Source organism: Lagenorhynchus albirostris, chromosome 7 (genome assembly GCF_949774975.1).
Source record: "Lagenorhynchus albirostris chromosome 7, mLagAlb1.1, whole genome shotgun sequence".
Taxonomy (NCBI): Eukaryota; Metazoa; Chordata; class Mammalia; order Artiodactyla; family Delphinidae; genus Lagenorhynchus; species Lagenorhynchus albirostris.
In genome coordinates this window covers 35,780,261-35,791,922 of record NC_083101.1, presented here as the reverse complement: position 1 = coordinate 35,791,922, position 11,662 = coordinate 35,780,261, and the positions used below count along the sequence as shown (strand labels likewise).

The following is an 11,662-nucleotide window of genomic DNA, read 5'->3' as shown; positions in this document are numbered from 1 at the left end:
TGCCAAGGGCCGACGAATTGATAAAGATGTACAGTTGGGTTTAGTATTACTGTTAAAATAAGGTGTGAGACGAGGAACCGAAGCCCGGGGCTTCCAACACAATCTGTAGCCTCCGGAGGCTTCCAAAGGACCAGTATTGACTTCAATCTTTCGCAAGAGTTCAGCTCTTCCAGGTTCACAAAGAGTTAAATCTGTTGTCTTGTATTCTAGGGGAAAAAAGGAGCCGGAAGCGCCCCAGTGTAAACTAAGTTTACCTTCAACTTAGAGGTGGGAAGGACCTGCCTAAGGTCACCTAGCTCGAGAGAAGGATCTAAACCAGGCGCTCTCAAAGAGGCTTCTCCCTCGCTGGGATTCCCCGAGTACACCAGCCAAGCCGTCTGCCGCACCGGTCCTCGTCCCCTTGCTGGGTCTCGGCTCCGCTCCCGCGCCACGTGGCACATGGAGGATGTCCTCCGAGGTCAGGGGGAAAGGAGGCGGAGCGCGGGCTAAACTTCGCCCCGGAGCATCATGGTAGATGTAGTTTTTCTCGCCAGCACAGAAAGGCGCTAACTCTCCCCGGTTTTGCTCGGTAAGTAGCATATCTTCTGTGCAAGTCATTCAAACATGGTGTCCTCTGTCACAGATGCAGCTTAAGTATCTGTGAAAGAAGCCGTTGGGGGGAAGGACCAGAGCAAGACAGGCACATCAAGGGGAAAGGAAAGGGTTAATAGTTGTTACGCATGCGTACAGAAGGCCTGGTGGGTGGGCGGGACGGAAGACGACTCCCGGGAGCTGTGTTTTCCCCGGAAGTGCCTTCCCTTCTCCCGGGTTCGCGCGGACGCGGTTTTCTTACCTCATTTGTCCTCGCCCCTCCCCGTCCCTCTACGCGTTTTGGTTCCTGGTTGGTGCTTCCTGGTCGCAGCCGCGGCAGTGAGTATGTGTGTGACGGACCCCGAGCCGACTGCGGCCGGGGGACCCCTGCCCGCCCTCCGCCTCGCCCGCTGGGCTGTGGAGCTAGCGCGTGTCCCCTCGCCGGCCTCCGCGTCCCCCCTGTGTCCCTTACTCGTGGCGGGGCTCGGCTCGTGGCCTCTCAGTCGAGCTCTTTTCCACGCGACTCCGCGGACCGGCTGGGCTTCTCCCTGCCCCTCCAAGGCCTGAGGCCGTGGTTCAAAAATGGCTGGGCGCCCATGGCCTCGGTGAGGAGTGGCGTTTCTGCCTATTTTACCTCCAACCCCCACCCCCGAGGTTCCCCTGTCTATTAGGAAAGCCGGTCAGTCATTTAAACGCGAAGAGGGCTCGGCCTTTGAGGACCGAACAGTCCTGGGCCTAATCCAGCGTCAGCAGTCAGAAGCAGCAGCTGCAGCTGTGGGGACAGAAAAATTTCGGGAGATGGGCCCCTTTCCCCACGTAAAACAAGGAGACTTGGACTGTGTTCGCTGATTCCCTTTATCCTTCACATCGTAGCCGGCAGTTAACTTCAACTTTAAGAGTTGCAGATGTAGTGGGAAAACTGGCTGAGTGGAGAGTCAGCAGGCCTGCGTTCTAGCCGGGGCTCCACCACCAACTCGCGTTGGTGACTCCAGAAATCTTCTCTTCAGGCTGTATTTACCTTGATTTCAGGTTACGGGGTTGAATTAGGAGATCTTTTATGCGCAATGAATAAGTAAGCTTCTCAGAGCCCATTTCTCAGTGTATAAAATGAGTGTTTAATTTAATGACTTTCAGGTTCCTTCCAAAACTCTGTTGTGTTTTGAATTTTTCGACTGTGTGTATATTTCAGACGGTATTGTGCTTTGGGGATAATTCAGTATTGATGTTTTCAAGAGAGTCTGAGGGTGGGGAATAAACCGAGGAAGAAGTGGAAGTGAGGATTGTACAATAGCTTCAAGGATAAGATACTGTGTAATAACAGGAAAAAGCGCTGAGGGAAAGGTGAAGGAAGTGTTTTGAGATAGGATTAGTTACTCTATAAAGACTTTATGTCAGGAACAGCTGGACTTGTCTGAATAAATTTAGCATTATTTTCTCCCACCAGCATCTTGTATTCTGTCTGAATTTTTTTGTGACCATTGTTTCCCACATTTGAATTCTCTGTCCCAGTTTGATTTACTTCAAATTGAAAGCCCCATTCGAAGAGTGGGCAGAAATTTTAACACTAGAGTCAGTAGTGTTTCAAATCTGTCACTATCAGGATGGCTCACTAAGTCAGAAATTTTAATTTGAAATTAAACTGTTAATCACGTTCTAAAGAAAACAAGGCTTGATATCAAGCTGTGAATTTGATTTAAATTTCCTTGAGATGGATAACTATCTCATCAAAAAGAAATATCTAGGCTAAAAGTTCTTTGAAGAGAAATAAGAGCACAAGGACTGAAATGACCAGTTGGTAGACTGTTAGAGCAGAAATGTTGTCTTTAAAGATTGTATAATAAAATCTGAAAGCTTAAATAAGCCTTAAGTTGTCTAGTTTAAAAAAAATCAGTGAATGAATTCTGCTCTCACTTTTGAACAGCGAGCGCCTTTGCAGTTATTCTCTATAGCTGTTTTATATTTGTTAAGCCATTTAAATTCTTCAGAGAAGTTTTATTCCCAAACTGATATTTTAAGTTCTTATATAAGAGCCATCTTTTTTGGTCATGGCATTGCTATAGCCTTTGTGTACCAACTTGGGAAGCTCTTGGATGGTAAACTGACAAATTCAAATGTATGCTTTTCTTTCCAATTAAAATGCCTCTTTTATAGTTTTTAAACTCCACGGAAATAAAATGGATATTTGTTAGGTAAATTTAGGTGTTAGAGCCACTGCAAATTTAGTTTTGAAGGAAGGTTTTTGTTTTTTCTTTAATCTTTATTCAAAATGATGATTGTTATTTTTTTAATCAGGGAAATGTGAATCAGTTTTAGCTGTGTTCTTAACCAGCTAAATAACTTTGGATAGGCCTCCTTATCTCTTTGGACCTCAGTTTCCTTATATGTAGATTGAGGAGGTTGATGAGATAATCTGAAAGGTCTCTTCCAGATTTAAAATTTTGTGACTCTCATAGAGGCTTTATGTTATCTAATTAAGTATGCTTGAGAATTGTGTACAATGATCAAAAAGCTGAGAAGTCCTTCTGAATCAAGACAGTTATATACATATATATTTTTTTCATATTCATCCTTGGAGTATGAATTTAAAAAGTTAACTAAATGCGTTTGAATGTGATTAAAGTAGTAACATAAACCAAAACAGCCTCAGGCAGACCGTAGCTCTGGCATACATAAACTACATAAATAGAAGAGCTGGTTATGCTGAGCACAATTTTCAGTACAGAAGGGACAAAATCCTCTTAAAGGCCATAGGGGCTAAATTGTTAAATTCATTTTTCTACATTTCAGGGGAAGAGATAAACCCTTAGACCCAAGGAAGTCTGTTTTTATTTTATTTCTGTAGTTTATTTTTGGCATACATTCACAGGTGTGCCTATGGCTCTTTTCTTAATCCCTTTCCTTTGGGATGGCTCCAAGAGTAGTACAAATTTGTAACTCTGTAATTTAGCTCTTTAATTTTTTCTGTGCTGCACCGGAATTATGTTTTATCTTAAGTCCACACTGGATCCTCAAGATGGATCCAGTGAGGATTTTGAAGGAAGCATAATTCCTTTGACTTCTTTTAGAATTAATTTACCTATTAAATAAAAAGGAAAGGATTCATCTTTTATTTGTATTCCTCTGAAGCTAACATTTCAATATAAACTGATAAATGCTATGAGCATTACTTTTCAGACAGCCACATTCAACTTGTATGACAACAGCATAGCAACCTGAAGGACAGTGCAAAAAGGGAACAGGTATATTGTACCTTTTAGAAGGAAAAAAAGGCATTAAAAGTTGGGTCTCCCCCCCCAGCTTTATTGAGATATAATTGACAAATAACATTGTTTAAGGTGTACAACATGATGATTTGATATATGTATATATTGTGAAATGATTACCACATTAAGGTTAGTTAACACATCCATCACCTCACATCTTAACCTTTTTTGTGTGTGGTTAGAACATTTAAGATTTACTCTCTTAGCAGATTTCATATATACAATATTGTTAACTCAGAACTTTTAATCATCTTTTTCCCCCCAGCTTTATTGAGATATAATTGACATATAACATTGTGTAAGTTTAAGGTGTACAACAAAAGTTGGATTCTTTATTTCTGTAAAACAAGAAACTCCAGCATGAGTGTAGTACATTTTTGGCTCTTGTTCATTTGATTTTTGGAGTCAGCAGGTTGTATCACCAAAAGTACCCCGACATTTTGGGCAGAGAATTGATAAACTAAGAAAACAACTAGTCTTTCTAAATTGTATCTGTATAGCTAAAAGTAGAGTAGAAAGAATAAATTGTCATTTTTAATTGTTCTCTATACTGTGCCTGATTTTTTTTAAACAAAAATGAGTTTTTTTCCAGCACTCTCATTTTGATCAGTGTTCCATTAGTACCTAATTGAAACATCTGTGTAGATTTTTGGTTGATGATATGAGAATCTTTGAAATAGTTGGAGACAACTACGAAATTCATCTCATCATAATTTTCATATTTTAGACACATAATTAGATTTATTAGGGCTTTAGAACAAATACCTGATGATATTCATTTATTTATTCATTTGTTAGTTCAGCAGACCTTTATAGAGGTCTTACTAAATGCTTGGTTTGGTGATCCATTGTTTAACAAAGTGCATATAGTTCCTGCCCCCCGGGGTATGTGATTTGTGCTTGTGGGAAATTTACATTGCACTAGTAATTAGAAATGTGAATGTCTTGAAATGTAAAGTGCTATGGAAACCTATAAAGGGTCGACAGTTTGGTGGGTCAAGGAAAGCTTCCCCGAGGAAGTGATATTTAAACAGAGTTGAAGGATGAGCAGGATTTACTGTGCTCACAGTAGGAGTAAAGTGCTCCTAAAGCTGAGTTTTACCTCTATTTTAGGTCTTCAGTTAGTTTGTATTTCATACATATCTTTATAGGTACAGAAATAAACTAAATTTGTCAGCTATTTTTATGTATTCTTTTGGTCAAAGATCAGAAGGCCTGGAGATTAATTTTTTAATTGAGAAGACAAATATACACCAAAACAGTAAATATGATAATTATGTCCTTTTGTGGATTTTAGTCATAATTGAAGTAATATTCCTGTGTGAGAATGTATACCAGAAAAGATGAGATACAGAACCAGAGCCAGGGAAAAGATGAAGAATGGATGGAATAGTAGTGAGAATGACCTAAAATATTTTTGTGATTTTTAACATTGTGGAGAAAAAGTGATCGGTGTCTGAAACAGTGGATCTCAACCTGTTTTTCCTTTCTAACATACTTGTGAAATATAACATTTCCATTAATAACTGTAACTCAGTTTGTTGGCAGTAATTTTCATTTGGGAGGGGCTGGGCATTATTAGAGTGTGTCATAACAATTTAGAAAATCTTGAAAAATGGTACTACTCTAAGAGAAAAAGGTATTTTAATATGTCATTGAGAAAAATGATGGCCTTCACAGAAGTTAGCTCTAAGAGGTGATATCATTATGCACTAAACAGGCATGATCTGAGCTGTTAAAATATATTCTTTCTATGACTTTCTGTTTTACAGCATCAAGGTTACTGACTTTCCATGATGTTTGGTGGTTATGAGACCATAGAAGCATATGAAGATGACCTTTATCGTGAAGAGTCATCTAGTGAACTGAGTGTTGATAGTGAGGTGGAATTTCAGCTCTACAGCCAAGTTCATTATGCCCAAGATCTTGATAATGTCATCAAAGAGGAAGAACATGAAGAGAAGAACTCTGGGAATTCTGAATCATTCAATAGTAAACCAAATCAGAAGAACTTAATTATCCTTTCAGATAGTGAGGTCATCCAGCTATCAGATGGGTCAGAGGTCATCACACTGTCTGATGAAGATAGTATTTATAAATGTAAAAGAAAGAATTTTAGAGTCCATGCAGAAGAAAGGACCCAAGGTCCTCCTGCTTTTCGTCATTCTAATGAGTTGGCAGATAAGAAATGCAAGAGGGATATTGAGAAGACTAAACCTGGAGAGAGATCAGGTACAATCCAAGAGGTCATGATTATAGAGGTCAGTTCAAGTGAAGAGGAAGAGAGCACCATTTCAGAAAGCGATAATGTGGAAAGCTGGATGCTGCTGGGATGTGAAGTTGATGATAAAGATGACGATATCCTTCTCAATCTTGTGGGGTGTGAAAATTCTCTTAATGAAGGTTAGTATCATATTGGCCATTATGAAAAGTAGTATCATCTTTAATAAGGAAGACTGCTTTTCCTAAACAAAAGACCATTAGGGTCTGCTCCATTTAATTCCTCACCTTTTGGTCTGGTTTTTTGGCTTGTTTTTCATGAGACTCTTTTACCAATGGCCACTTTAATGGTGGTCTGTCTGAACATCAGAAAAGTATGTCAGGATATCAAAGACACTCTGCTTCTGCTATAAGCAAATTCATAACTGCTTCTTCCTGTTTGGCTAGAGCCAGTTCTGGACCTGAAATCTTAGTTCCCCTCTCTCTCTGCTTGGTACCACAGGTGAGTACTCCATCCAACTCTGACATTGGCCCTGTGCTCTTATTTGGCCAACTCTGTTGGTTCTGCCTCTTCCTAAGTGATTTGCTTACCCAGGAGGTAGCCATATAGCAAGCATGGGGAATGCCTGGTATACAGAAGATATGGAATTAGTATTAAGATTTTTAGGAACTCCATAATCAGTAATGTAGGAAACTATGAAGAGCTGTAAGTCTACAGTAGACTGTAGGAGAGAATGCAAATTCTTGAGAGCCACATAATCAAGAATTGAAATTTTGGTGTTAGTTTTGTCTCTGTCACATGTAGTCATCTAGTATTGATGCTTATCCTTTTAAAAAGTCCCTTTTATTTTTCTCCCTTTATGCTTAATGTGTAGTCTCTTGCAATATTTTCCTAAATGATCTTTTATATCTTCCCTGTATGCTGTTGTTAAGTTGGTAGTCTTGAAATGCCCTTTACTCAGTACTTTACTGCTGATCCAAAACCTTTAATGGCACCCACTTGTCCTCAAAAGAAAATGCTGATATTGAATATAGATCATGCTTTGGAGCCCCAGAGATTGACAAACTTTTTAAAGAGCCAGGTAGGAAATATTTTAGGTTTCCAAGCCATAGGATCACCTAACTACTTAACTTTGCCCTTGTTGTAGGAAAGCAGCCATGATATCTGAAAAAAATGAGATGGCTATTTCAACAGAATCTTATTTACAAAGCCAGGTGTCTGGCTCAGGCTGTAGTAGGCCAGCTCTGAGAATTTGACACCAAAAGGAAGAAAAGAAATAGGATAGTAGCTAGAACATAGAGCAGAATCAAGTAAAGTTTTGTCAGAATAAGAGAGAGTTGATAATGTTTTTAGGTGGAAGGGGAAAATCTCTTGAAGGAGAGATTAAACCTGTTTGGTGGATTGGGGTAAGGGAGGCAAATAAGAGATGGGCTCAGGTATATTGTCTGAATTAGTCTTAAAAGGGAAGAGACATTTAATTGCTAAATTACCAAATATTTATAGAGGTGGAGGAGAAAGAATAAATTCAGATGGATTGAGGTAGATGAGGGAATGTATAAGGATGTGTTTGATTTTCTTGGGAAAATGAAAGTGGAAGTGGGTCTGGAATTGGGCAGGGGATACTTAGAGACTTAGAGTGTGGGAAAGATGTTTAGGTGCTATGGGGAATACTGTTAGGCAGTGGATCCCAATATGTTGAAGATGACAACTTCTTTAACTTCAAAAAAATTTGTGGACCCCCTGCCCCACATAACTATAGTTACATTTTTAGTATTTGTTAATTGAGAAAATGCATATTAGCGAAAAGCTATTCAGTACACTCATACATGACTTTGTATTTTATTAACCACAACATTGTCTACACATTTGAAAAATATTGTATAAGGCCTGTCTGCAGCATATATGGCCTTATATAAAGCATGCCTCTGGCCACCCATTGTGATAACTAATTCTCCAGCTCCCAGGAGTCTGAAGCTCATAGGTTGGAAATCATTATGCTAACAAATCAACAATAAGAGAATAAAAGCCTTGCTTAAAAGTAGTATTCAATCAAAATTGAAACAATGTGAACTTGTAATGAACTCACTCTGAAGGGTTTCATAACTTTTTCCAGTAATACCTGGGGCAGGGTGACAGAAACCAAAAGATCCAGGGTTAGGCAAAACATTACAGAATGTCAAAACAATCATTTAGCCTATTCCTTCTCTAAATTGCCTTCCCGTAACATGACACCTAGTTTCATCAAATACTAATGTGTTCATGATGATCAGCGACTTTTCTTGAATTCAAGTTCTCTATGTCCACGGTGCCAAATATTTCCATTTGGATATCTTATTGTTATTTCACATATACATACTGAAAAGCTTGATAAATTGAAAAGAAAGCTTATCTTTCCACAGAAAGAGGAGCAGGTTAACTGGATGGTGGCTCATAATGTAAGTAGGATTTCTCAAGGCAAAATGAAAGGGATTGATGAGGGGTAGTGAGGACGGGGTTAAGGGTAGCTGAGCCATATGGAGATGAGGATTCTAGAGGAAAGAGAATGATGGACTTAGGTATGGCTTTTAGGAATGAAGAAAAAGTTGGTAATCAGGTATATAGAGAAATCTCTGGAAAACAATTTTAGTATTTTATGTTATAGACAATAAGAAGCATGGCTGTTCTTTAACTGTGTTTTGGGGGGATTATTTGTTTATGTTTTATTGAGGTGAAATTAACACAGAATTAACCGTTTTAAAGGTTCAATTTGGAGGCATTTAATACATTCACAATGTTGTAGAACCATTACCTATATCTAGTTCCAAAACATTTTCATCACATCCAAGGGAAACGCCAAAATGTTTTCACCACATCCAAAAGAAACCCTGCACCGATTGAACAGTCACTCCTCATGACCTCCTGCCCCAGACTCTGACAAGCACAAGTCTGCTTTCTGTCTTTGGATTTACCTATTCTGGATATTTCGTGTAAATAGAATCATCCAGTATGTGACCTTCTGTGTCTAGCTTCTTTCACTTAGCATAATGTTTTGGAGGCTTATGCATATTGTAGCATGTATCAGTACTTCATTCCTCTTTTAAGGCTGAATAATATTCTATTGTATACCTGCATTTTGTTTATCCATTTATCTGTTGATGGACATTTGTGTTTCTACCTTTTGGCTGTCATGAATAGTGCTACTCTGGACATTCATGTACAGGTATTTACTTGAATACTTGTTTTGGGTATAAACTAGGAATATGATTACTGGCATTTCTCTGTTTCACTTTTTGAGGAACTGCCAAACTTTTCCACAGTGGCCGCACCATTATACATCCCCATCAGTAATGTATGAGGGTTCCAATTAACTGCAGTGGTTTTTATGATTACTTGTCATGTTGCACATTTCTATTTGATTTACTGGTAGACTCTTTGTTATTTCTTAGCAATATTGGTAAAAATATATATTTAAGACCTAAGTAATTCTAAGTAATTCTTGATTCCAAACAGTCAGTGTATGTTCCTACTATCCATATTGAAATTTATCCCTACTGTGTGCTCCTTGATCTACTAATGCCATAATCCTATTTTTTTTCTAGTTAATAGGCAATATATTCAGTACTGATGCCTATTTGAGTGTGTTGTTACTTTCTAATCATTATTATCCCATTCATAAATAGACCTGGGGGTAGATCTGGTTCAGTTTGTATAATAGTCTTTAGAGAAAAGATTTTTTCATGTCAGTGGAAGTTTGTGGAAATTCTGGCATACTTCTGAAATGATGATTGTTAAACAGCAAAAATTATGATTTTGTGTACTGCTCCCCCTCCTCCGCAAACCCCTCAAACTGTGGCATATTTGAAATATCAATATAATATAAGAGAAGAGATTAGCAACTCCTTGAGGACAGGTCTTTTCCTCAGAAGCCTTTTTAATACTATTTAGAGTAATTCTTTGCCATATATATTACTTTGTTTTTCATTAACTGCTAAATGATCAAACACTTATTGAGCATCTACTCTATGTAGAATACATAGAGAGGATTTAAAGTGGTAAAAGATATAGTTTTAGCCTTAAGTGGCTTGGTGTTTCATTGAAGAGACAAAATATAATAAGAAGCTTAGTAATTTATGGAAGTCTCTTCTTAACCATTGGAGTTAAGTCTCTCAAAATTCTGGGGATAGTTGTGGTTGAAAACTTAAAACTTTTTAAAAAATAGGATTAGTGAATTTGAGGTAGTACGTGAAGATCTGAAGGACTATGTAAGTACATCCATATTTTCCATTGTTAAATTTGTAGTAATGAGTGCAGCACCACTCTTGTTCTGTGGAAATGTGAGGTTCTTTCGCACTACTTCAGTTTCAGTGAGATGCGTAAATGTTTGTTTTGCTTTAATACACAATTAGAATACACGATCAGGTAGATAATATACAACCAGGAGACATTTTTTCCCTCTTTTTTACTTCCTCTAAATGTTTGATACTTTTCTGATTTTATGATCTGAAGCTGTCGATTAGCTTCCTTGGGTTCCATGGGGGCCTTGGTGATGTAGCACTTAGGTAGTGTGCTCAGCCTAGCTTTCCTCAGTATATACAGCTTTATGATGAGGGCTCTGCTTATAACAAATCCATGCCAAAACACAGGCTTCAGTACCTGTTACGTATGACTCAGCCCTTGCTGCTGATGGGTGTAGGAGTTTATTTCTAAAGTCTAGAAACAAACTTCATTTGCTTCACTTTCTTTACTCTTTCCTGACGCTTCTTTATGTAAATGATACCTGCTCTGTCATTTGTCTTCCTTTTAAAATTCTTACCCTTTACTTTCTTTAGTTTATTATCCCCAGTAGGAGTGTCTTACAATTCTCATTTATTAGAAAGACAGATTTCTTGGTTGAAGAAAAGATGCACCAAAGGAAATGAACATGTTTTTTAATTTGTGACGGTGATCTCTAGTTTGGGAAGGATTATTGTATATGACAGCCAAATGATGGGAATAAGTGCTATAGGAGTTATACATGAATAATCACCAACTTATTTTCCTGCAGAGGGAAGGGATATCATTAGCATTCGGAGTAATTGTTAAATCTTTGTTAATTTTTAACTATGGAAATTTTTTTTTTTTTTTTTGTGGTACGCGGGCCTCTCACTGTGGCCTCTCCCGTTGCGGAGCACAGGCTCCGGACGCGCAGGCTCAGCGGCCATGGCTCACGGGCCCAGCCACTCCGCGGCATGTGGGATCTTCCCGGTCCGGGGCACGAACCCGTGTCCCCTGCATCGGCAGGCGGACTCTCAACCACTGCGCCACCAGGGAAGCCCATATGGAAATTTTAAAGTATACAAAACTGGAATGTCGTAATGGTCTCACTGTTCCATAAACCAGCTTCAACAATTATCAACTTATGACCAATCTTTTCTCATATGTAATTCCATGTCCCTGTATTATTTTGAAGCAAATCACAGTCATCATGTCATTTCATTCATTTATTTATATACATATACATTCATTTCAATATGTATTTCTAAAACATAAGTTTTCTTTTTAAGAAACAATCATATTATTATCACACCTAAACAAATTACCAATAATTCTTCTATCATTAAATAACCAGCCTTCAGATTTCAGCCTTCAG

The 11,662-nt window shown here is 38.5% G+C and overlaps 1 protein-coding gene across 6 annotated transcripts in view; it reads left to right on the top strand.

Annotated features, from left to right (window-relative positions):
* The first annotated feature begins 790 nt into the window (after positions 1–790).
* Positions 791–11,662, top strand: part of ZCCHC7 (zinc finger CCHC-type containing 7) — a 297,645-nt gene continuing 286,773 nt past the window's right edge. For 4 of the 6 annotated variants that reach the window (XR_009541549.1, XR_009541550.1, XM_060154820.1 and 1 more), the window contains exons 1-2: positions 922–1,175; positions 5,606–6,236. Coding sequence is in view for 4 of the 6 variants with exons in the window: in XM_060154820.1 (XP_060010803.1) it covers positions 5,627–6,236 (610 nt within the window). In the remaining 2 variants the exon portion in view is untranslated. The other 2 variants (XM_060154819.1, XM_060154818.1) reach the window with 2 other exon arrangements.